This window comes from Phoca vitulina, unplaced genomic scaffold, assembly GCF_004348235.1.
Source record: "Phoca vitulina isolate PV1807 unplaced genomic scaffold, GSC_HSeal_1.0 scaffold64, whole genome shotgun sequence".
In the NCBI taxonomy this organism is placed as follows: domain Eukaryota; kingdom Metazoa; phylum Chordata; class Mammalia; order Carnivora; family Phocidae; genus Phoca; species Phoca vitulina.
The window spans coordinates 2,786,585-2,812,567 of NW_022589767.1; the positions used below are offsets into that span (position 1 = coordinate 2,786,585).

Consider the following 25,983-nt stretch of genomic DNA (forward strand, 5'->3'; position numbering starts at 1 on the left):
AGCTATATGTTAGGTTCTGGGGATATAAAAATGAAAAAGCCATAGTTCCTGCCCTTATGAAGCATGTAGTCTAGCAGGGCAGGCAGCTAATAAAAAAACTACTATGATTAATTACAGCTGTGATAAGGACTATGAAAATTACAGAATGAAAGAGAATAAAAAGAAAAGAAGCAGGAGTTTTGACCTGAGGGTAGGGAAGAAGAAAAATCTAAAAGCATGAGGGCTTTGGATTGGGAGGGCAGCCCTAGGTGAGATGCACCATCCAGGGAACTGGAAAGAATAAAGAGAGCAGCAACCACATTTGCAAACACACAAACGTGCGCACGCACACACACGAGCACATGCATGCACGTACACACAAAACAAAGAAGCGAGAACAAAAACGAGGAAAAGAGTGTGTAAAGGGAAGTCCTAGGGCTAAAACACAGACCACACTGCCCCAAAGTTCCACCAAAGGCCCCAGCAGTGAAGCAGCTACCCAGAATGCTGACACTTCACCCTTTCAGCATTGGCCCAGGCCCCGAGGGGTTCAGAACGTCAGAGCACCACCTTTGGATAGAGCTCCCAAAGTGCACGTCCATTCAGCACAGACCTAGGTGAGTTCAGATCACTCTGATGGCTTGGGTTTCTATTTACATCACCCTCCTCACTCATTCATTTACTCAATGGAGACTTAACTGAGAACCTCTCATAGACCCACACTCACTGTCCTACTATTTGCCAGGTCTTTTCAAAGCACTTTCAATAACCATACTTAATAACCTTAAAAATAGGATCTATTTATATCACCATTTTACAGGGAGGACTCTAAGGCTCAGAGAAGTTAAGTACTTTGCCAGAGATCACACAGTAAATGACTAACCCAGGAAACAACCTCGGCAGTGAGATCCCAGAGATCCCCCTCATAACTGTGGTGTGGATATTACTTTCCTAGGGCTGCCATCACAAATTACCACACACTTCGCAGCTTAAAGCAACAAAAATTTATTTTCTCACAGTTCTGAAGCCTGAAATCAAGGGTGTTGTCAGAGTCATGCTCCCTCTGAAGGCTCTAGGGAAAAAAATGCCCTTTGCCTCTTCCAGCTTCTAGTGGCTTCCTTGGCACGTGGCTAACCAACTTCAAGCTCTGCCCCTCTTTCAAAGCCCTCACCTTTGAGTCTATGTCTTCTCCTCTTCTACCTCTTATAGGGACATCTGTCACTGGATTTAGGGCTACCTGGCTAATCCAAAATGAGCTCATCATGAGATCCTTAACTTCATGACATCTGCAAAGACCCTTTTTCCAAATCAGGTCATATTCCCAGGTTATGAGAGTTAGGACACAGACATATCTTTTGGGGGGGTCACCACTCAACCCATTACAGTATAGTATATAGAGCACACAGTTTAATCATTGTTAATTGTTTAATCAATGTTAGCTATTACTATGCATCAGCCACGATGGCATGTGTTAGGAATACAAAAATTGGTAAAGTATAGCCCTGGTCTACAATGAGCTCATTGTATAGCAAGTGGGACAGATTGGGGAAATAAAACAGGTTAAGATAAAAGCATAAATAGGGTGCAGGTGGAATGGAAAAAAAAAAAAAATAAAAGCAAATCCTGCAAAGATGAGAGTCAGAAGAGGGTTCACAGAAGTGCCACAACCTCTCTTGAAAAGTGAGTTGGTGTTTCTGGATGGACAAGGGAGAGAATATTCTAAGGCGAGGAGGTAGCACAAATAAAGGCACAGAGATGCAAAACAGCCAGGACCAGTCAGGGAGCGATAAATAATTTAGTGTGGCTTAACATTACTCTTCAAGGGCGGGGAGGTTAAGAGAAAATCCTGGAGAGGTAGCCTGGGACCAGATCAAAGAGGATGTCTTATTCCAAGCTGTGGGGAAGCAGTGCAGAGTTTTAAGCAAAAGTGTCTAACAATCAGATTTGAGTTTCTAAAGGATCACACAGCTACCCTACCATGTGGCAGTGCAGACAAGAGAGGAGTGCCAGCTTGACGTCATCACAGAGCCTGGAGGGAAGAGGACCATCACAGGGCTCCTTATTGTTTGCACAACCATCCTGAGGGGGAAGGGAGTGTCCTGGGTTGATTCCCAGACTGGGTAACTACCCCCCTTAGAATTCTCTCTTGGTTTCTATAATGCTTCTCTTTCCTCATTTTTCTTGTTCTTGTCTTATCTCTGATAATTATCTTGGCTCCTTTATCATCTCCACCCCCTCTGGCTATCCCTCAAACAGTGGTGCACCCTAAGGTGGTTCTGTCCTTGACCCACCTCTCTCCTCATTCCACTTGTTCATTCTGAGCCATCTCCACCACCCTCCTGGTTTCCACTACCCTCTGCTCACTAATGAGGTTCATATCTATATTTACAGCCCAAATCACTCCCTTTACTTCCAAGTCCAAATCCAACGGCTTACTAGACATTTCCACTTCTATGACCTACCCATGTTCTAAATTCTAGTCATTCTCCTTCCCACTGTCACCAAATGTATGACAAACCTAATTACTCTTGTCATCATAATTTTTGGAATAGCTCTAAAAGGGTCAACAGTGTTCAATGCTGCAGAAGGTCAAGAACGACAAAAAGTCCATTGGATTTGGCATTTTGTACAAAGTGAGAGACAAGTGAAAACAGCAATGTAACTACTTTTTAAGGAGCTGAACTGTCAAAAGAAAAGAAAGAGGGAGGGAGAACTAGGGTCAAGGAAAGCTTTTATGTTTGTTTATTAATATGAGAGTGATCTGAATATGTTCAGCGAGGGAAAGAACTGGATTTTGGGTAGAACTATTCTGGACTGTTGGATACTATCACACATACTGCAGGACACTCAATGTGCCTGGTCTCCTGGTTCTAAGGGCCAAAAGCACACAGACACATGCACACACACACTTTACAAAAGCAGTCATTATGACATCAAAAACCTCCCCCCCCCCAAAACATTTCCAAATATCTCCTGAGGACCACTAAGCTAGAAAAAAAATGCCAGCAGAAAGGAATAAATTGATATTTAAGGGAAAAAAAGAAATAACAGATGAGCCAAGGTCCCAGTTCTGGAGAAAATGTGAGGAGATTAGACAAAGAGCACAAAAGCAGGGTTTAGTGTGACCCAAGAGAAATGACACATGAGAGATGTTCAAGCTTTGAAAGCACACAGACACTGGTTGAATGCCCAGACTGTCACTTACTTCCTTTGAGAGATGCTGTGGACTGACCCCAAAAGCCATTCCCAACCCTTGCCCCTTTGTCACCTCCACCAGAAAGCCTCACGATCCCCACAGCGTTGGCCACGTGACCTTGTTTGAGCTCATGAGATTAGGGGCGTAGAGAAGACTCCTCCTGATCTAATACCCACACCCCGCCTTTTCCTTCTTTGAGTATGGGCACGACACCTAGAGCTGGGGAAGCATCCTCGTAACCATGAAAAAAATACCAAAGGAATCCCAGAGGTCAGCCCTGACATCACTACCTCACTGAATCACCCCCAGTAGTCCCTGTCTCCAGGTGCCTTGTTCTGAGACACCAATAAGCACCTATTTGTTTAAGCCACTATGAGCAAATCACTAGCTAAAGGTCCTGGGCAAAACAGTTAACCTCTCTGATCTACGATTTCCTTATCTGTGTAAAAGGACAAAATACACGCCTCATAAATGCAATGAGGGAATTAAACAGAATAACTAGCTCAGAGCTTGACAAAAAGTCAATGACCAATCAGTGTTAGTTCTTTTCTCATTGCAACCGCCTAACAACACATGATAATCTGGGTGTTCTTTGTCACTGTAAAAGAGAATTGTAGCAATAATTTTTTTGTCCTTAGAAAAATGGAATCAAACTGGTCTTTAACATGATTCTCATGCATGCTGGACCCTTAAACCACAGAATCAAAATATTATTTTGAATAAAACGTAGATCTAATGTCTAAGAACAAGGCAAAAAGAATCACAGAAGTCTCAGAAAGGGGAATAAAAATATATTCTTCAAGTAGAAATCATAATCCAAGGGGCTTTTCAGGGGTATCAGGATGATCAATTAAAAGCTGACCGGTGATAGTTAGTGAATTAACTGCCCCCCCCATATAGGTAACAAACATATCACTACCCTCCTACAGAATACCTTTAATATGTCCCTCATCTAACAACTCACTTTTTCTTGTATATCAACACTTCCAAATCTATGAGTGACCCTAAATTCAAATACTGTTTTATTCTGCTAGGCTTTCTTTTTTAATGTTCTTGACTTATCTTCATTGCTTATATCCTGTGTGTATCAGTTTATTGAAATCACTGTATGTCCCGGCTTTGAAAATCTTGATAAGGCCTGATCATGTCACAATCAATAACTGCATCACCGTAGAGGCAGAACCCACTGAGCCGCTGCTTATCCACCAGGCCTCAAATGAAGGGTATTAACATCCCAAGAGTTTCTCTTTCAGTTAACAGGAAAACGTTAGGATCCCACTTTCTTCAAAAGATTAAGAATTGTCTGGTATATGAAAATACAAGAAAGGGCCTACTGTTTATCAAGCATTGGCTACAGAGCTTCATAAAGCTCACTACCCACTGAGAACTAGGTGTTATTTTGTTCCCATCTTGCAAAAGGAAATTTTGAGGCTCACAGAGCTTAAACAGCACACAACTAAGCTCACATATCTGGTGAATGCACAGCGCTCAAGCCTAACGGCTCCAAAGCCTGCCTTCTCTCCATACCGTACCCCGCCTTCCTGTAGACACGCCACCACTTTCCTGGAGGATGCATGAGAAACACAGGATGGCTCATGCGTTACTTTCTAGCACCAGATGCTTTCATGTCTATAAATGCCTAAAGTAATTTCCACGGCCTCAGTTTCTCCAAACACTAAAACTGCACCTGGACTTCAACTGGCCAGTCTCTTGAAAGCAAATCCTAGCTGCAGTTCTAAAAGGGAGGGTGTACTGGCCAACAAGACACCCATTCCACCGACACAGGTGGAAAGTCCTGGAATTCACACAGACATGAGCGCTGCACCACTGCAAAGTGTACAGGGTCTTAGAGACAGCTGCCCACCCATCTTTCCCCAAAGTATAATTCAAGGAAGAAGGGAAGATGGGAGAGGAATAACGGACTTGCAGGCAGGGAATACTACCCCAGCTTTCTTCTGACTCCTCAGTGTGTGGACTGCAAGTTTCAAAATCAGCCAAAAAAAACTTTTAAAGTCAAACATACTTGGATTTGGATCCCAATCCCACTATTCTTCCAGCTGTGTCACTTTGGCTGTGGTACATACTCGAATTTGGTTTCCACATCAACTAAAAACAAATACTACTACTATTTGTCTCACAGGATCGCATAAGAATTAAAATGCTCATTAGCATCACGCCTGGCACAAAATTGGCATGCTCTATTAGCTTTTTTGCCCTCTTGCCTTCTCCACTATGTCTTAACTCTCCTCATCCATACTGTAAAACCATAGTTCGCTCTTGAAGTATTCAATCCCCAGGAAGACCATAGGACAGACAACTACAAGCAAGGTAAACTGAAAGACACCAAAATTAAGGAAGAAGAACAGAGTAAAATATGAGTAGTATGGCCATCTTGGTTTCCAGATTATGCTGGATACGGAAACCCATACGAGTAACTGGAAGGCAATAGTCTATTTACAGTGTCACACATTACTGCTGGCTCAACCACTCTCTCCAAACACTGCCGTGAGATGAGTGTTGGGGGAGCCACAGACAGTATGGGAGAGAGCAAGAAAAGACAGGGCCAATGAAGAGTAGAGGCCATCTTCCTAGCCCCACTTGGATTCAAAATGTAGCGCTCTGTACAAAAAATCAAAGTGCTGTTCAAAGCATCATTTCTCAACCAAACAATTTAGAAAGAATCCTAACAACAGACACCAGAGTGAGAATATTTTCACGTGCCCTTGATTAGGAACAAGATATGGAGTATGGTGCGCCTGTTTTAGCTACCTTACACTTCACTCGGATCAACCCATCTGCTTCCAGACCCTGACCCTCTGCTTGGCATACCCTTTTCTCTTCCATTCTTGCAGGATTAAAGACCAGATCTTGTGTCCTCTTGCCTGATCCTACTGTAACTCCCACTTTCTGTTTTCCTTGCTACTTCCTGCCCAAACCATTGTCACTGGTCCTAATGCTAATGTCAGTAGGTAGGTCTGTCATTCCCTATCACAGTGCTCCTTGTTCTCTCGCCTAAAGCAACTGTTTATACAGTACTTTTCCAGAGGTTCCCACATATTTCATTTCATTTTACCTTCAAAGTGTTGTAAAGTGGGTAGGGCAGAAAACAAAATTGAAATCTTATAAACTGTGAACTGAGTATCACGTAGTTTATGTGATTTGTTTGTTCAAATTTCCAAAGCTCATGAGAATGGAGACTAAAACTCAGGACTTATAATTCTTACTTAGGGTTCTGTGAGGCAGAATTATATCAATAGGAAGCATGAGCTTCAAGACAGGTACTTTTGGGATTTGAATCCCATTCCCACTGCTCACAAGCTGTGGTATCCTGGATGGGTTATTTAACCTCTCTGAGCTAAAATCTGAAAACCCAAGAAAGATTCCAGCAAATCAGCAGAGAAACCTCCCGAAAAGAAATGGAAGTACATCTAGCTTTGGTTCATTATTTAGATTGAGATGGGCATACTAAATCCAGGATCTCAGGGAGAATAAAAGCAATTACAACAAGGCAAAATAAAGTAGGCTCTTTATACTCAGGTGGGGAACCACCAAAAATCACCTCATACATTTTTAAATGGTCTCTGTTACTATTCTGAACAGTCTTGTGTTATAGACACCTAGCAGTACTTTCCTTATAAGAGCTCTTCCACAGCTGAACGTTCCTATGTTGGCTACGGCATGACTATACCTCCAATGAGCTTTGGCTTCACGGTGGGGAAGGACCAAGGGTCCTACCTCACACATCAGAGCCTTTCCCCAGATTTTCACCGGACCTCTTTTCTTCGTCAGCATCCAGTTCAGAAGTGTCTCTACAATTGGCCATGACTCTATCCAATTCCTATTCTTTTCTTGTATCATGAAACTTCCCTTTCTTCAAATTGTTCCAAATAACCTTCAGCTTAGCCTGCAGAATGCTGTGCTGGACACTTAGTGAAGCACCTGCTATGTATCTTCTCATTTAACCTTCAACCACCCTATAATATATATTACGGTCCCCACTATACAGGCAAGGAGATCAATATTTAGAGTAAGTCTAGATTATCGGTGAGTAGTCCAGATTCCCACATCTAGAGGTGATGGTTAACACCAGCTCTGACTCCAAATTCAGAGCTTCTAATAGTTCTACTCTTCTAGCTCTCATGCTTTTTTCCACCATGTATAAGGTACATTTCCTCATTGGGAAAGTAAAACACTCATTAATGTTTGTACTCATTAATTAGCATATGCAAAAAAAAAAGTGAGCACAAGCTATTTGACCAGATGCTGACCTCGTGTCTCTCTCCACTTTGGTCAAAAATCTTTATATCCGTGTTTTCTTCCATTACGAACTCCTTCAATCAGGGATTTTATTCCTATAATACAACCTTTCACAAGAACACTTAATAAGTGGGCTTTATTTGAAGCAAACTAACAACAACAAAACTAAGATAAAATGGCATGGTGATTACCTATCTCCTAGAAGGGGGAAGCAAAATGGAAGGCTTATTTATCATCCTTCAGATGGTACCCGTACCTCAAAGACTAGGCCTTAAGCGTGGCAAAGCTGTATTTCTTGGATTTTCTGCATCAGTTTCATTTTCAAATGTTTTGTCCTGTGGCCACACAGTTGATTCACAGTTGTCAAACTCTGTGTCCTCATTCTATGTTTGTAAAATATGTTCATGGTACTTAAAAATAAACTTCTATTTAAAAAAAAAAAACTGGCCTTAGAACTTGAGATGTTTTATTTTTGAAACTTGCCCCAAAAGCTTATTTCTCTGAGATCTGGGGACTCTCTTTATTTGCCTTCATGCAAATCCCTTAACCCTGCGAATGTCCCTCTGCGCAGCTCCCGGGAATCTTGGTGCCGCTGCCCACTCAGCCCGGGTGGTCCCTGCTCACCCTCCTCTGCAGCTTCCAGCCCATTCAGGTGTCTGACCCCTCAGGGCTGAGCTTTCCACTCTCCAGCTTCTGTGGTATCAGGACCTCTTTCCTTCTTCCTTTTCTTTTTTCTACCTACCTTTTGGAAATCTTTTCAGGTTAGAAGTCAGATATTTTTTAGGCTATTTTAGGAAATTGCCTAAAAACCACTGTTTGCCTTTTTTTTTTTTTTTTTATACTGGAAAGAGAAAAAGAGAAGATGGAATATTTGGGTGTGGTTGCCATGGTGGCGAGGTGAAAGGGGAGAGAGACCAGAGACGAATCTCATTGCCATCACCTCACTGCTTTCAATCCTCCCTTTTACCCCTAGAAGTAGGAACCAGGGGGCCCACTGTGGACTCAGGCTGCACCTAAGAGCTATGCCATCTCAACTCTTCATTACTTCTCTCCTTAGTCAGATCCCAGGATTGCCATTATGAATCAAGTGATGGATTACTTTTGGTTAGGTAATATCTACCACAGTGCTATACAAGGGAGGATAAAAAGAATAGGAAGGTATGTGAGACCTTGACTAGCGTCGCCATTTTCTTGAGAGGCAAGAGAGCATGTGGCCTTTGGGGCCAGCAACCAATGCTGACATCCTGGCTGCACTTACTAGCTACATCATTTGGGCTCTGTTTTTTTTCAATCTCTCTGAGCCTCTGTCAAATGGAGATAAATAATATCACTTAGTTCACTGAATTTGGGCTCTGTTTTTTTTCAATCTCTCTGAGCCTCTGTCAAATGTTTCCCCATCTGTCAAATGGAGATAAATAATATCACTTAGTTCACTGAGTTGTTAAGAGTGTTAAATAAGACAATGTATACAAAGTGCTACGTGCTCGAGCACACGGGAAACACTAAAGCTCCTAGAACAAATCAATGAACAAAAGAGCCCAGTCTCTCAACATGGGCTGCGTCTTACCTCATATGATTGATTATATTGTTATTACGCATTTGTAAGAGGTACAACAGAGAAACAACTAACCAGTGTAACCAATAACCTTTTCTACAAGGGCGGGAGGGCAGAAGTGCTGAAATATTGCACGATAGCCTGCATAACCAAAAAAAAAAAAAAATTATTTTCACCTCTCATGCTCTCAAGTACGCACTTATTTATGATTCAAAAATTTGGCTCATCCATCTTGGCCTTCTTTCAGCACAACATTGTGCTCTCAAAATACCACTGCTAAAATATAACATAATCAGCTAAGGACAATGATGTTAAAAAAAAAAAAATCTACCTGAAGCAAAAGCTCAAGGGGTTTGTCACAGTTGGTCTATATTTTCCATTCTGCTTCAGTTTATCCCACCTCTCTCAGCATGGGCTTCTAGTGCCATAATTTGTTTTCTAATGTCTTTACCTGTGCCCAGGTCAATGGAAGAATACCCTTCTCATATGCAACCAGCGGTCCCTCCATTGAGTACTTCAACTTGACCTTTCCTAGACTGAATAAAGGAAGCTCCCAAACAGAAGAGAGTCATCTCTGCCTGCTGCCGACAGATGGCGGTAGTGATCGCACACGATTACTTAAGCCTGCTAAACTCTGCACTGTAGTGGTTCTCAACCGGCCCAGGAGCATGCTTGTGCTGTCAGTGCTAGCTTTTGAGGTGTTTACAAACATCAGTGACCCCATTGCACATCCTTTAAGTACAGAACTACAGACAGTTTTGAAAGTGATGGTAAGAAGCAGAAGATGACAAAGCAAAGATAGAGACCATTTAAAAAACCCAAAGTGATGAGAGCCAATAAATCCTGCACTTGTGGTGAAATGAATCATTCTAAGGTATGAATAACCGCAAAGGACAACGCCTATGTGAGAAGCGCTGTACCTAAGCAATGAGCAATAATCAATAAAGCAAGGAGAAATCTCTGAATAAGTAAAAAATGGAAAAACAAAACAAAACCACAAACAAAACACCTTCTGCGCAACTAGAGAATAAACATCACTGTCAGATCCTAATTAGCTTGTCAGAGAAAGTTAACCTCACGTTAACGTAGAAGTCTACGATTTCTTTGAGGCCGTAAAGCTGCGGTGCGCAACCTTAATCACATACTAGAATCATGTGGGAAGCTTTCAGGAAGCCAGCCGTCCAGGCTGCACTGCAGGCCAGCAATCAGAATCTCTGGGCGTGGGACCCAGGCACCAGAAGTGTTGAAAGCTCCTCAAGTGATCCAATGTGAAACCAAGGTTAAGAACCAATGCCTTCAAATCTAAGCGTGGAGAAAATGCAGCTGCTACTGGTTCCATGGATTAAAATCCATTCCAATGTGTAGATCCCCGTGTGACACGCACAGACACCTTAGCAGTAAGTACTTCCCTATGACATTTGTATCTGCAAGGAGACAAATAATCTGCCTCAAGGGATTTTTTCTTTTTATAGTCTTGAAGCTGGCATGGGGCGGGGGGAGTAGAATATGTGTTTCCAAAAAAGAACAGAGCATGCCTTACTTTAAAGGTTTAAAGGAGCTATGCACACACATATTTGAAGAAAATGTATCACAGAACTATAAGCTTCAACATCTCTTAGTCATTTCAGTGAATCCATTTACAAACAAATGGACACACACACCTGTTCAAGACTATAGGCGCTCTGAATACCTGCACCTTTTCCTCACCTTCATCTCCAAAGGAAGGGACTGATCCCTGATCTATCTACTTACTCAGAGCATTCTGGTTACTTTCCATCTTTCATCATCAAGTTTTACATTACAACACATGTGTCATTCAGTTCTCAATACAAACCACCCCTGCCCCCAGGTTCTCCTCCCTGTAGCCCCTCTTTTACCTTATCTGCCATTATCATTGAGGAGCCTCCGTGGATGCCCAGGATGGGGGTGAGAGTCTGGGCTGAAATGAAGTCAAGGATCTGGGCAATGGCCTCCTGATCTGTGTCGTCAGCAAACACCACGCCCTGGATCTTCCGGTCAGACATGAGATCACAGATGCGGGTGATGATGCTCTTTGGGTCAGTCTCATTCATGGCTACCAACTCCACACGGGGTACCACGGAGAGATGGTGGAAATCATCTTTCTCGTGGGCATCCTTGATGGCCACCTCGTCGGAAGTGCCCACGAGGATGACAGCAATGCCGATGCTGGGGGGGCTCTTCTGAGAACGAGCTCTGCTGCCTGACACAGCCAGGACAGCCAACACCAACCAGAACTTGGGAGAACAGCACTCTGCTCTGGGCTTCATCTTCAACTCGTCGACTCCCTGAAAACACAAAGAGAGTGGTTAAATTATGACTCTACTCCATGACCTATCTTTGAAGGGGCTGGATACTGCAAGCCAAGGGCCTTATCTCCTTTCACTGATCATCAACCCAATGTCTATCTTCAAGCCCAGTCCCTGATCTCTCGTGTCTGCTCAGCAGAATGGGAGAAAGAAAATGAAACTTTCAAAAACATCAGGAATCCTTAAGCAAGACAATAAAAGCTATTGCTATGGCCATCAGCAGCAAACAGGCAAAAGAGGGAAAGAGGACGCAAGTGGTCCAGGCAGTCATGCCAAGGCGGGGGTCCCTCTGGTGCTGTGTGATCCCTGGCACTTCTGCCACAACCCATCCTTGAATTGCTCTTGGGCCAAGGGAATGGCAGAGACCAGGCAAATGAATTGCAAAATGGACTCAGCAGAGGCTAAGAACAAAACATGGTCTAGATAAGCTGGCTATCGGGAGCTAAAGAAACATAAGCCCCTTTACTTTGTGCTCACCTCAAAGAGGACAAGAGCCTGAAAAATTCTTCAGCAACTCTTTTAGTAACTGACTTTTACTACTACGGGACAACAACAACAAAACACCATAAACCAATACGTGGACAGTACTTTAAAAAACATCTCGGGGCGCCTGGGTGGCTCAGTCGTTAAGCGTCTGCCTTCGGCTCAGGTCATGATCCCGGTGGCCTGGGATCGAGCCCCGCATCAGGCTCCCTGCTCGGCGGGAAGCCTGCTTCTCCCTCTCCCCTCCCCCTGCTTGTGTTCCCTCTCTCACTCTGTCTCTCTCTGTGTCAAATAAATAAATAAAATCTTAAAAAAAAAAAAAAAAACCTCAATTGATCCTGACAATAACCCAAGAGGGGAAAAAATAAGAAAGATATTATTATTCCCCTTTTATAGATATTAAAGCTAAGGCTCAAAGAAGCTAAGAAGTCCAACACTGTGAACCAATTAAGTGAAACAGACACGAATCCAGATCTTCTGGTTTTTACGTCAATTTACATTTCATTGCATTACACCACACTGCCTCTCACATTGTCAATTATTACAAGGAATAAGATTTTTGTTTTTTGTTTTTAACTAGGCTCAAATTCATGACCGTGAGATCAAGACCTGAGCTGAGAACAAGTCAGACGCCCAACCAACTCGGCCACCCAGGGACCCCTATAAGGAATAGTTTTATTGTGATTTGTTATACATCAAAGTATGGTGATGTGGACAAATACTATTGATATCTGTAATAATGTTAGAGCCACGTTAGAAAAATTTTCCATGGCATCCTATAGCAACGACTTCCTTGAGATGACTGACTCCGTGTTTGTACATAATTCACCACCTTTTACCTATAACACACTCCTGCATTTTGCTTCCCCATATGCCCCTAAATCTTACACTATGCACCAGACTGAGGACACAGCTCCCTATGGAGCTTGGTCATTTCTCTTTACATTTCTCACCATTCTCTAAAGGCTCTTCTTATTTAAATAGAACTGATCCCGCTTATGTTGTTTTGACTTGTTTTAAATAATCATTTATGGCACACCTGTTATACTCTGTGCACTGTGTTAGGCATTTCCTTATATGCGATCTCTTCAGTCCTCATAGAAATCCTATAAATTAGTCATCTTTATCCCCATTTCTCAAATGGAGAAACTGAAGCTCAAAAGAGTTATGTAATTTTCCCAAGGTCAGTGATACTATAATACCAGCGTGCCAATATGTAAACATAGCATTTTTGTTCTCCAAGGAAATATTCTACAAACTGTACCCAAAATCAGAAGCAGGGATTTTCATTCTTCTACAAAGATCAAGGATGAAAGTGCTACTTAGTATCTCCTACTTGCATGAAAGAAAAGGTAAGATACCAGGGATCTAAAAACTTTGAGAGTTTGAAAGTTCAACTAACAAAAAGAAAACAATGAGGATATTGAAAAGAAAGATAAGGAAGCATTCAGTCTGAGCAGACTGACTGCAAAGGGCATTAAGGATTCAGGAGTGAGAGGCTGGGGACATTTTGTGGCTGAAGAAGCACAAAATCCAATCCGGTTCTTGGCAGAAAACATTTTGGAACTCTCGCTGTGGTGCTCATCCTTCCACACTGCCAAGAAGGAGAGCTATATTGATCGTCTTGTCTATTGCTTATGAATAAGACGAGTAGCTCAGTGGTTCAACCCTGAGCACAGTTCACTCCTGACAGTCTTCTGGTCTCCGTGAACCCTGGAAACCCAGGTCAATGAATTGTATCCAACCTAGCAAGAGGCCCAGGGCCTGCATTCCTCGTCCCGGAGCTTAAAGCAAAGTAGTGCTATATGGGGGTGAGCGGCACTGAATATTCAGGGGAAGACAGATAGGTTGAGCACCTCAAAGAGCTGTTGGCAAAATAATAATTATAAGAATAATCTGTTCAATTTCAGAGATTGCTTCTCAGGAAGAACCAAAAGATTTCAAATTTGGCAAAACCAGCGGCTTGCTTCATTCCAATGAGATTCTGATCCTACACTGACAAGTCCCTAAATCAGATTCCTTCACATTGAAAAGTTGTCCACCCTGCCATGACAGTTTATTAACTTTAATGCACTCTACACTCTCCCACTTTGATGTTTTATTTGCTCTTTTTAAACTATCTCTTGTGTTCCTCTATTTCTTCTCACACAATATATTAGACTTTGTTATGCAATGGCTAGTTGTGACACCCAAAGAATAGAATCTGGTTTTACAGAGCGTCTCTTTTATACCCAGGATAGAGCAGAGCACTTTACAAAGCAATACATTAAGGCAGATACCAGCAACAAAGGGGCGGTGAGACAAACAGAGAAGCTGCTTTGAATACAAACTCAATTTCACACATTAGGAGGGGGTCAGTTGAGAGAAAGCATGCTGTCCAAGGTAAGCAAATTGCTTTTGCTCCCTTCCACAGACAGAGCACAGTTAGTCTCGATGCAGCTCTGCCCCCAGCCCGCCCCTGGACTTCACTCTCCCTTGGTAGAACTGAGCGCTATTGCCTTGGGCTCTCACGATAGCTTGCAGGTATCGACCTAAATATCTGCTTATTATAATCATATGATTATGTGACTGCCTCTCTTAACTAGTTGGTATTCTCCTTGCAGGCAGGGGCTCTTAGGCTCAGTCACCATTTACGGAGCCCCTACTACCTGGGCAAACATTGTTCTTGGTGTGGGGGATTCAAGAGGCACAGGCTCTACCCTCCACAGTCTAAGAGAAGATATATACGAAGAAGACCTCTTCTCATTTTTATTTGCATGCTTGGGATCTAGCAGGGCCTCACATACCATAGGCAAGGACTCAATAAATATAAGCCACTGAGTTTCTACCATTATAAAATTGTCAATATCTGACCATTTTTACCTATAATAGTAGCCTATTTTACATATTATGTACTTATAATAACATTTTACCTGTAATTTACCATAAAGCCAGACTCTATTATTGCCAGGTAATTTTCCTGTATTATTAAATCACATATAAACATTTTAAGTCATAATTCTTCCCTATATTATAAAGAAGGAACCTGATCTTCTGAGAGGTTATAAGTAAATGACAAAGTTCACACAACTAATAAGGGATGGTATTAAAATTTGTCTATCCCCAAACCCTTGCTCTTTCCTTTCTCCTACCTCTCAATATAATAAGACTATATGAATAAATGAATACATGAATGAATGAATGAATGAATAAACAAAATCACCAACCAAAACCCAATTGCATTTTGATACCAGGTCTGCATTAACTAAGTCCCTGAGGATGAACAAGTCACCCAATCACTGTCACCATTTCCTCGGCAGGGAAATCAGGATATATGCCCAACCTAAATACCTGAAAGAGTTCTTGTGAGGATCAAATGATAGAATGTATATGGAAGTGCTTTGAAGAATATAAAGTACTCTATAGATGCAAAGGATGTTACCTTTAAGCTTCTACAGAAGTTGTTCAAGGAGACTAGCTATTTGTGAAAGCAAAAAGTCAGCATGTGGGAGATGGTAAGAGAAAGGCAGACCGAGGCTGAGAGGAATATTAAGAGGAATGTCATGGGGGGCAAGACATATTAGCTCCCTGACCGATATAACTCCCTGAACAACATGCTTCAGGTTAGCAGCAAGCTTGGCTTGCTTACTTGGCTGCACTTGGCTTGTCAGTCAAGCGCAGCAGAATTCAAGAGTCATTCAGGCCAAGGTCAGTAATGGCAATCAGGGGAGCTCGGCACCCCCAGACCATGCCACCCAGAATTCGGGCACCGGGGTGCACAAGCAGAACCAACAGCAAAGGGGCAGGATTGGAGATGTGACTGCCCACTGCTTGGCCCTCTGCCTCCTTGAAGCACAAGCTGAGTGGTCATCAGATGTCCGGCAAGCAGAAGACCACAGCAGCTGAGGTTCACGCTTCCGGCTGGTACAACATAACTACAACAGGAACCAGTCCACACTTGGCCCACACTGGCTCCAGGGGAAGACACATCTGAGTGAGGATCTGAGCCAATCCTGTCCTCAGAGAAAACTGAGTCCTGGGGCAACACCAACGGGAAGGATAAAATGTGATTTAATAGACGATTAACTCAAATTTTCCAAGCACCATCCTGTAATGCAGTCAGGACCATGCTGTTTGGAGTGAACCAGTTAAGAAGACTGTGATTAGAATATGACATGCAGTGAGAGAAATGAAGATTAGAAGTGCCAGAACTAGGACACCTGGGTGGCTCAGTCAGCTGGGCATCTGCCTTCGACTCAGGCCGTGATCCCAGGGTCCTGGATCAAGTCCCACATCCGGCTCCCTGCTCGGTGGGGAGTCTGCTTCTCCTTCTTCCTCTGCTGCTCTCACTGCTTGTGCTCTCTCTCTGTCTCTTTGTCAAATGAATAAAAAAATCTTTAAGAAAAAAAAAAAGAAGTGCCAGAACTATACATCAGGTCCAGTTTCCCAAGCTACCGATAAAAACAGGCCTTAAAATTCCTAACATTAGAGAGTGTGGGGAAACAAGGAGTCTCATACAGTGTAAGTCAAGTGAAGTATAAATGAATATAACCTTCTTGGAGGTTGGAATATCTATCAAAATTTTAATATCAAGATAAAATAAAGTCCATATGTGGAAACATTAGAAGTGACAATGAGAGATGTCACATACTGGTACCAAGAAGTTACAATAATCATAAACATACCTGAATCTTAACATCTAGGCTTAACATGTGTGAAGTATGAACTAAAATACCTGGGGAGAAACAGATAAATCCAACAGACGAAATATAAGCAATGACATAAATGATCAAAAAAAACAGGGGCGCCTGGGTGGCTCAGTCGTTAAGCGTCTGCCTTCGGCTCAGGTCATGATCCCATAGTCCTGAGATCGAGCCCCGCATCGGGCTCCCTGCTTCGGTGGGGAGCCTGCTTCTCCCTCTCCCACTCCCCCTGCTTGTGTTCCCTCTCTTGCTGTGTCTCTCTCTGTCCAATAAATAAAATCTTTAAAAAAAAAAAAAAAAAGCCTGAGGGGTGCCTGGGTGGCTCAGTCGGTTAAGTATCCGACTCTTGATTTTGGCTCAGGTCATGATCTTGGGGTCATGAGATCAAACCCTGAATCAGCACCCCCCTCCTTGGCACGGAGTCTGCTTAAGATTCTCTCTCTCCCTCTTCTTCTGCCCCTCTCCCAGCCCCTCCCCCACCTCTCTCTCTCAAAAAGAAAAAACAAAAACAAAGCCTGAGTAATAAGCTTGTACTAGTTCAGAGATCCAGATATACATGTACAATAGAGAGTACATATTCTTTCGAAGTACATGGAAAATATTAAATTTACAAAACTGCCTCAATAAATTCCAAAGAATCAATATGAAACAATTGCCATTTTTCTATAATGTGACTAAATTACAAGTGAACTTTTAAAGGTAGCTAAAAAAAATCACATATCCAAACACTTTTTTTTTAAAACTGATTACCAAGTAACTCTAAAGTGAAGGGAAAGATTAAAAGAAACTAAAAAACTCTTTGAACAGAATAACAATGGAAACATTAAATATCAAAATTTCTAGAGCACAACTAAAACAGTTTACAGAGAAGTTTATATCTTTAAGAACATTTATAATAAAACAGAAAATGAAAAATAATTAATAATTACCTGAGTCAACCTTAGGGAGAAATTAAATAAAGATAAAAGCATAAATTAATGATCGGGGCGCCTGGGTGGCTCAGTCGTTAAGCGTCTGCCTTCGGCTCAGGTCATGATCCCAGCGTCCTGGGATCGAGCCCTGCATCGGGCTCCCTGCTCGGAGGGAAGCCTGCTTCTCCCTCTCCCACTCCCCTGCTTATGTTCCCTCTCTCGCTGTGTCTCTCTCTGTCAAATAAATAAATAAAATCTTTAAAAAAAAAAAAAAGCATAAATTAATGAAACACAAGCTAAATAAAAGAAAAAACAAAACCAAAAGCGGATTCTTTAAAAGACTACCATAGACAAAGTTCTGACAAGACCAATCACGGAAAATAGAAGAAAATGTAAATTAAATTGACAATGGAAAAGGGAAAAATAACGTGTGTGTATATATATATATATATTATATATATGATGGAAATTTTAAAATAATAAAAGTATATTATGAAAATGAATTGCTTTTAAACGTAATGTATAAATATCTAATAAAAAAAGCAAAACAAGGTTCAAGAAAATATAGAAAATTTAAATATAGTAATAACCATTAAAAAAATGAAATGGTTATCAAAGTCCCCCAGTTCTAATTCACCAAAACCAGTCCACCACCTGTGCACCCGACCTTTGCCAAAATAAGAGCAAAACAGGCATGCATGGTTTTATAGATGAGGCCTACCAAATTTTTTTTTTTACAATTTTATTTATTTATTTGAGAGAGAGAGTGAGCGAGCAAGGAAAGGAGCCAGGGGAGAAGGAGAGAGAGAATCCCAAATACACCACACGCTGAGCATGGAGCCTTACAGGGGGCTTGACCTCACGACCCTGAGATCATGACCTGAGCCCAAATCAAAAGTTGGAAGCTTAACTGACTGAGCCATCCAGATGCCCAGAGGCGTACCAAACTTTTAAGTAAGAAGTGAAGAGTTGAGCAAAATAGAAAAACAAGGGAAGTTTAGTTCTAAATCTAGATAATTAAGGTAGAAGAAAAGATTATTATAGGTCCCTTTCATTTATGAACATAAAGACAAAAAAAATCCTAAAGAAAATATTAGCTAAACAAAAAAATAGTATATTTTAAAAATAATAATAATCATAATCAAGTGTGGTTTATACCAGGAATGTAAGGACGGCTTAACTTCAGAACATAAATCAAAATAATTTACCACCTTAATGGATTAAGGGAGATACTTACATGAATATCTCAAAAAAACTGATGGAAACACATTTGATTAAGGGAAACATTTATTTATGATATAAATGTTAGCGTATGTTTTTAAAAAATTCTTTGATAATAGGAAATGAAGAAGATCATCAATCTTTACCTGGTACAAGAATATACTGAAGACTTTTGATCACATCCATTTTGGCAATCAGAAAAAGGCAAGGTTAGTGGCTAGCTATCACTACTACTGGAAATTTTGGTAATAAAAGAAGTCACGAAAACAAAAGGTGTTTTTTTTTTTAAGATTTATTGATTTTAGAGAGAGGGAGAGAGAGAGAGTGGGGGGGAGGGGCAGAAGGAGAAGGAGAGAGAGAATCTCAAGCAGATTCCCCATTGCGTGCGGAGCCCAACCTGGGGCTCGATTTCATGACTTCAAGATCATGACCCCAGCCGAAACCAACTGAGCCATCCGGGCACCCTGAAAACAAAAGTTTTGAAGAATGGGAAGGAAAGGAAAAATAAACTAGCATTATATGAAGCTATGATGATTATTTACATAGGAAATCCAATAGAATTTAAAAACTATTATTTTTAACATGGGTACGGTGTGATTGCTAGATAAACAATACTCTTAGAAAACATCAGTAGCTCTCTTTTAACCAACTAGAAAATACGATAGTCATAACAGCAAAAGCAACTCTAAATTATTTAGGAATTAACAAAGAATACATAAGACCTCTGCAGAGAATATTTGAAACTCTATTAAAGGGCATGAAAAAAGGCTTGAACAATGTAATCATATACCTCATTCATGGATGTGATCACAATATTACAGAGTTCTATTTTCTCCCGAATTAATCTATAACTTCAAGTCAATCCCATCAAAATAACAGTAGGATTTTTTAAGGAATTTTATTAACTTATTCTAAAATGTATATGGAAGATAAAGGTACGGAAAGAACTAATTAATTAAACAGGACGTCCTTATCTGAGCCAATAATAAAAGTGTGCCATGAACTGAGAAGTGTGATTAACTCAACTCTGCAGAACAGAGCCAAAATAAAATTTTTAATTAACATAAATTAAATTTAAGTTCCAAGTCAATTTTGAGTTTTATTTTCTAAATTCAAATTTAGAGGAGCAGAGAAAATGCTGAACCAAAAAGGTACTTTTGACTCAGAATGCTTAGCTTAGGCAATAAATGCGTTCACCAATCATCTGATGCAGAAAGTGTGCGTATCACAGATGTCAAACATGTACTATCTAATGCCATTCTGAAATACAAAACTAATATCTATTTCTAGCAAATGAATTACAATGCCATCTATATATTCAGGGCACTTGGAAACCCAATTTCAATCCTCCAAATGCATTTAGCGTCTGCTAAATATCAACTAAACATCATCTAAACATCCTCTAAATCTGTAGAAATAACATATAAAAGGCACGAATCTTTGATTTCAGTTGACTTAGAACCTAAAACTTTTCTCTGCATTGTTATTCCCTCTGCATTGTTGTTCCCCTCAGTCTCACACTATTACCATCAGCCATTACACTCTTTGAGCTTCTGAACTCTGTTGCCCCTGCTCTTTCTTCAGAAAGGAACACGGTAAGAAATCCCTGGTAGTTTGGGAGGTGGGGGCAGGTGCTGAGACTCTGTGCTCATGAAACCAGTGATGAAAGAAAATTCTACCTAGACATCCTATGAGCAAAATGACTCCATTTCTAATGTAGTGACTGGCATGGCAACAAACAGTGCTCCCTGGTCCTGTCAGGGTATTTACTTATCTAAAGACACTCTTGTGCGGAACCAACCCCAAATCCATTTCAACATACCGTAGCCGCAACAAATACAGAAAATCAAAGAAAACAGGGACTTAGTTAAATTGCTGCTGGGAAAGTGTTTAATCAGAGAAGAGCAAGACAGACGAGAAGGAAAAGATACAGGTAAACCCTTGACCCACCAGATGAACCATTAAGTCCTCCTACACAATGCAGGCAAGAAGGCCCTTCTAAAGACCACCAGTCCCTTCAACCCCTACAAGACGACGTCCTCATCACTGCAAAGGGCTAATGTGGCACTGAATTCCTTGGCAGAAAAATTTTCTTTCTTAGGATTTCTGCTGAATAAGAGCCTTCTTGTTCTTATTTGGTCCAAGCTGACCTACCATCTGAGCACCTTCCTTGTCCTACAACACTTCCAGTGGCTAAATCCAGGCTTTCTGATCTGAGCTGTTCTTTCCTGCTTTCTGCACAAAGTAGAAGGATCGTTTCTACTGTCACCCAAGTTCTTAACACAAGGGTTGTACAGATAACTAATAAAGGATTATAAAACACTTTCTGTGTGTGCATTTTAAGAGAAATGCATAATACAAACGTAGATGATTATCTGTACTCTTACCAGCAACAGTTCATTCGTGGGCTTTTTTTTTCCCCTTTAATATTCTGCAAGAGCAGACACCAAAATTGTTCAAAGTTTCTCTTCTAACATCTGCACATGGTTCTTAATTATAATTAATTTATATGCCTCCAAGGACAGTGTGGGCAGCCCTGATGAAATCCAAACCTTTTGAAACCTGATTCTGATTACTACCATTTGGCAGCCGATTAGGGCAATTGCATGTATTGGTTTAACAGCAAAATAGCATTTTCAAGTGTTAATAAAAATTATTGGCTTGTCACTGACTATTAAAGGGGTGCGGGATGAGCAGCGCAAATGGGTGACGGATGATGAAAAGCAGCACAGGAACAGCGCAACAGGAAAATCTCAACTGGGAAGGACATCCAAGGAAGAGATCGGGAGGGCAATCATGAGCCAGGGATGGGGCCGGGGCGACTAGACCTATAGACACTTACCGAGAAAACACTGGTGTTCTCAGATGCAGATAAACAACTGTGCTAACATATATCTAAAATTTGGGTGTTGAAAAAGGCCATGTCCAAGTCCCCCAGGATGACCTGCTCTGCTGCCTCAGTATATTCCAAGCCACTGTAACCCTCAACAAAGCCTCTACTGTAAACCCCAGCCCCGCCCAACAACAAGAATCATGCTGTGTCGTGCCGGGCAGAAGAAAGCTGCGGAGTTGAGAACACGTGCTTTACGTTTACTCCTAACTTACTGTGCAATCTTGGATCGGTTTTCTTTACCTCTCTGACCCTCAGCTCCCTCATCTGCAAAACGTGAGACTCGTCACTGCTGCCACAGGATTCCGGTGAAGGCTGATTGGACAAATGTTTATTGAATGTTTTCTATGTGCCAGATAACGTGCTACACGATGAGATGCAACACTGCATGTGATACAATCTATAAGGAGCCTTCAGTATCGTGACCAAAACAGACAAAAAGACAGGAAATTACAAGTACGATGTGACAAGAGCTGTAACAGAGCACTCCCAGTGCACCACAGAAGGCCACCTAATTCTGCCTGGGAGATCAGAAAGAAACAATACACTGAAATTGCAAAAATAACAAAATATATGGGACACCTGGGTGGCGCAGTTGGTTGAACATCCAGCTCTTGACTTCAGCTCAGGTCATGATCTCAGGGTTGTGGGATCCAGCCCCACCGTCTTGCTCTGCACTCGGGAGGTGGGGGAGTCTGCTGGAGATTCTCTCTCCCTCTCCCTTTGCCCTTCCCTGCCGCTCACACACTCGTGCTCGCTCTCTCTCTCTCTCTCTCTCTCTCTCAAATAAATAAATCTTTAAAAAATATATAACAAAATATTAGTTAGAAGGGTATCATGATACAGTGAAGAAAGCAAGCCGATATTTGCCGCTGAAATTTACATCCACAGAAGTGTGTTAGAATCCCATGGAACTTTGTTTTAAGTGACACTATGCATATAGAGTTCATTTCTAGTGCTTCATAGAACTGCAGTTAATTCTTGGTATTATTTTTGACTTTTTAAGGGCTGTGCTAAAATGAGAGAATGTCCTATCTTCCTGTTAAAATCGAATTACATATGCTTTAGAATTTTCTAAGACAGCCATCCCCTGGATCCCGTAAATGTGAATTTTGCTATAATAACTGCTAATAAAATGATACTGACACAGTGCAGGAAAAAAGATCTAGAAGTCAAAAAGATCTAGAACTGAAATTTGGATGTGACACCTTGTGGGGAGGGGAGGCAATAACTTAAATTATCCAGACATCATTTTCTTCATTATAAAATGGGGATGATTGTCCTCACCTCACAGAGTTGTTGTGAATATTAAATGATTTACTTGAAAGCATCCAGCGAAGAGCAGGTACCTGACATTTATTCATTGAATGTGAATATACTCTGTTCAGAAGGAGATAAGGAGTTTCTTTTGCCTCAGATTACTTAGAAAGGAGTCTCTCTCTCCCACCACCCTCTCTAGCTTTCATACAATTTCCACTGACCTTAGAAATGGGTTGTTTTAAAAGGTTAGTCTAACCTCACACTTATGAGAATGTCAGAGAGATATCTCAAGCATCAATATCAAGTGCTAGCAAGTTTCAGAATGTATGTGGGACTCTCATACATTGCTGGTGGTTATGAAAATGGTATACTCACTCTAGAAGACTGTTTTTATGATTCGCATAATGTTGAACAAGTTTACCATATAGACTGCACTCCAAGGTATTTATCTAACTAACTTGAAAACTTTTACTCTACAAAACACTGCATGCAACTGTATATAGAACACCTTTCCACAGTTGCCAAAAACTAGAAACCATCTAAATATCTTTCAATGGATTAGTACATCAAATATGGTACAAATAACAGGACATTACCCAATGATGAAGAGAGCTACTGAGGCCCACAACAACATGGGTGGATCTCAAGGGCAAAATGGTGACTAAATAGAGTCAGTTTTAAAATGTTGTATCTGGCATAATTCCATGTATATAACATTCTCAAAAAGATAAAAACTACATCAATGGAGAACATATCAGTGGTTGTCATATGTCAAAACATATTAGGGTTTGGGGAGGGTGAGGCTAAAAAAGGGCAGCAAGAAGGAGTTCTAGAATCCTAATTGTGCTGATGAATCCAAACAAGTGTTTTAAAAATCACAGGCCTGTATATCCAAAAAAAGTCAGTTTTACTGTATATTCATTTAGAAAGTCAAATGATATTACTAAAATTGTTTCTTTAAAAAACTAGTCTATAAGCAATAACCTGATATCCAATACAAACAATATTTAAGGTAGGTTTCAAATCCTCGAGCCAGGCAGCACTTACTTCCCCCTTCTCCCCCTCCAGCCACCAAACTGCCACCAAATTTTGTGCAAAGTAATATGACAACTTCAATTACATCAAAACACTAATTTCTTATCCTTAGAATCCACATCTTCACTCATCAACAGTGATTCTCCCTGCATGGAGTATAGGAAAGGCAAACCCAATTCTGGGTTTACTCTAGTTAGTAAGGTACCTTTCTAGCAAAGCCTAATGAAGTGAGAACAAGGATTACATCTGTGTTCCTTGTCTATCTCTTGTACTTAGCAGAGTGCCAGGCATATGGCAGATGCTCAATAAACATTTATTGATGACTATTCATGAATGAACCAATGAAGAGTACCTAAGAATACCAATAACGAATTGCCTGTCTCCATCAATACTGACGTAGAAATGAAGGCACTGTTTTAGTTCTTTCATTTAGTTCTTTCATTCCCCAAGGGTTATAACATGAAGGAAAATACTACAAACATCAATACCATTTCCAATTTCTAGATATCATATAGGAATCCTAGGTCAATATTGTTAGCTGATAATTGCTTATATACCTGAGTGTTTATTTGCATATGTACATATCTATGTGAATCAATGCCTATATGAGTGATTTATGCATATGTACATAATTAGTCCTCTTGCCCTTGGCCTCTGAGTTCTAAGATGATTCTGCTGATGAAAGATGGCAGCCATACATGATCCAGCCTTCACTCCAAGCTTAGATTTAAAACAAGATGCCAAGGCCATAAAAGACTTCACAAAGAGCACAGTAGCAGGGCCAGAATCAATAAGGAACAAAAGCTACACAATTTGAGTGGGCTGGCTATTAGGCCAACTCCAGATGCACTCATATATTATATATGAAATGCCAGTTTTATTACCGCCTTCCACACACATATTTGTTAAGCACACAACCAATTATAACTGAGCTCTGACCTCATTTAAATCCCTCTAACAACACATGTGGAATTGAGCATCTACTCAGAGAATTAATTATAAGTTGAAACATGACTCTAATTTCCCTTGCCCTTCCTTCCTCTCTTCCCCTTCCTCTCAAATTACTCTGTAAGTATGGTGAGTAGAAGGGACACAGAACTGAGGATCACAAAATCTCAGGCTCGATAACAATTCTGCCACCCACCAGTCACATAACTGAGAAAGAATTACTCAACCACTCTGTGGCTCTATTTCTTTGTCAAGGAAGATGGACTGGTTGTTCTCAAAGTCTCTTCTAGCTTTAAAAATCTGTAAATCCCCCAATCTTCCATTTTCCCCTCAAGCTCAATGGTCTTCTCTGCTCTGAGCCCTGGGAGACAGACCTATTTGAAGCACATCAATGGGCTTCCTCGTCCTCTGGCTTCTAGTTTGGTTTGGTTTTACCAATAGAGAGCACACATAGGAACCCTGGGGGGACAAGATGACCAAGTCTAGGGCATTTACGGTTCATGCTTCCCTCCACGAGGGTCCATTGTGGGTTGGCTGTATCACTTGACTAAAGGTCACAGCTTCCATAAAATGACCCTCTCCACATGGCTCTCTTCACACAGCACCCCCTCCAGATTCCGGAAATTGCTCCCATTTTCCTCCTCTGGGACTAACAGGTGGTGGGAACTACACCAAGTTGCATCTAGCTCCGGGATACTGTACTACTTCTTGTAGTTTCTGTGCACTGTCCACACCTTGGTAAACAGTCCTTTTTCCAAACTCGCTTCAAACTAAACCGATTCAAGGTGTCGTTTCCTGCTCTAATCATAAATAATACAGATTCCTCCTGCATTCCACAAGAACGCCTAGGTGCCTCTCTTAGTTTCAAAATAGCAAAAGCAGGACCTGAATTCGACCACCACCCACCCCTAGAATAAAGTACACCCTCTCTTGATCAAGCTTCCCGCTTATCCTCAGGTTCTGGTTAGCAGCATCAGAAGCAGCAATGCTGTGGAAGTGCCTAGCCCTCGGCAAAGAATGGATAAACATCTGTCGACTATTTCAAGAAAACAGCCTTCTGAAGTGAACATTTTGAAAATGAGGAATGTAAAAAAAAAAAAAATCAGGAATCAGAAAAACACACCAAACAATTATCAGAATGACTACAAAGCACAGTCCAGAGAAAGGCAGAGCATTTTCATGAAGGAAAAGGTGGTCATTAAATGGGACTTCACACTGCTGAAGAAACAGACTGGTTAA

General features: G+C 41.2%; 1 protein-coding gene across 2 annotated transcripts in view; it reads right to left on the reverse strand.

Annotated features, from left to right (window-relative positions):
* GRIN2B (glutamate ionotropic receptor NMDA type subunit 2B) overlaps positions 1–25,983 on the reverse strand; it is a 409,231-nt gene that overhangs the window by 271,624 nt on the left and 111,624 nt on the right. For both annotated transcript variants that reach the window (XM_032391811.1, XM_032391812.1), the window contains one exon: positions 10,865–11,293. In XM_032391811.1, coding sequence (XP_032247702.1) covers positions 10,865–11,275 — 411 coding nt within the window. In that variant the 5' untranslated portion in view covers positions 11,276–11,293. The remainder of the gene's footprint in view (positions 1–10,864; positions 11,294–25,983) is intronic.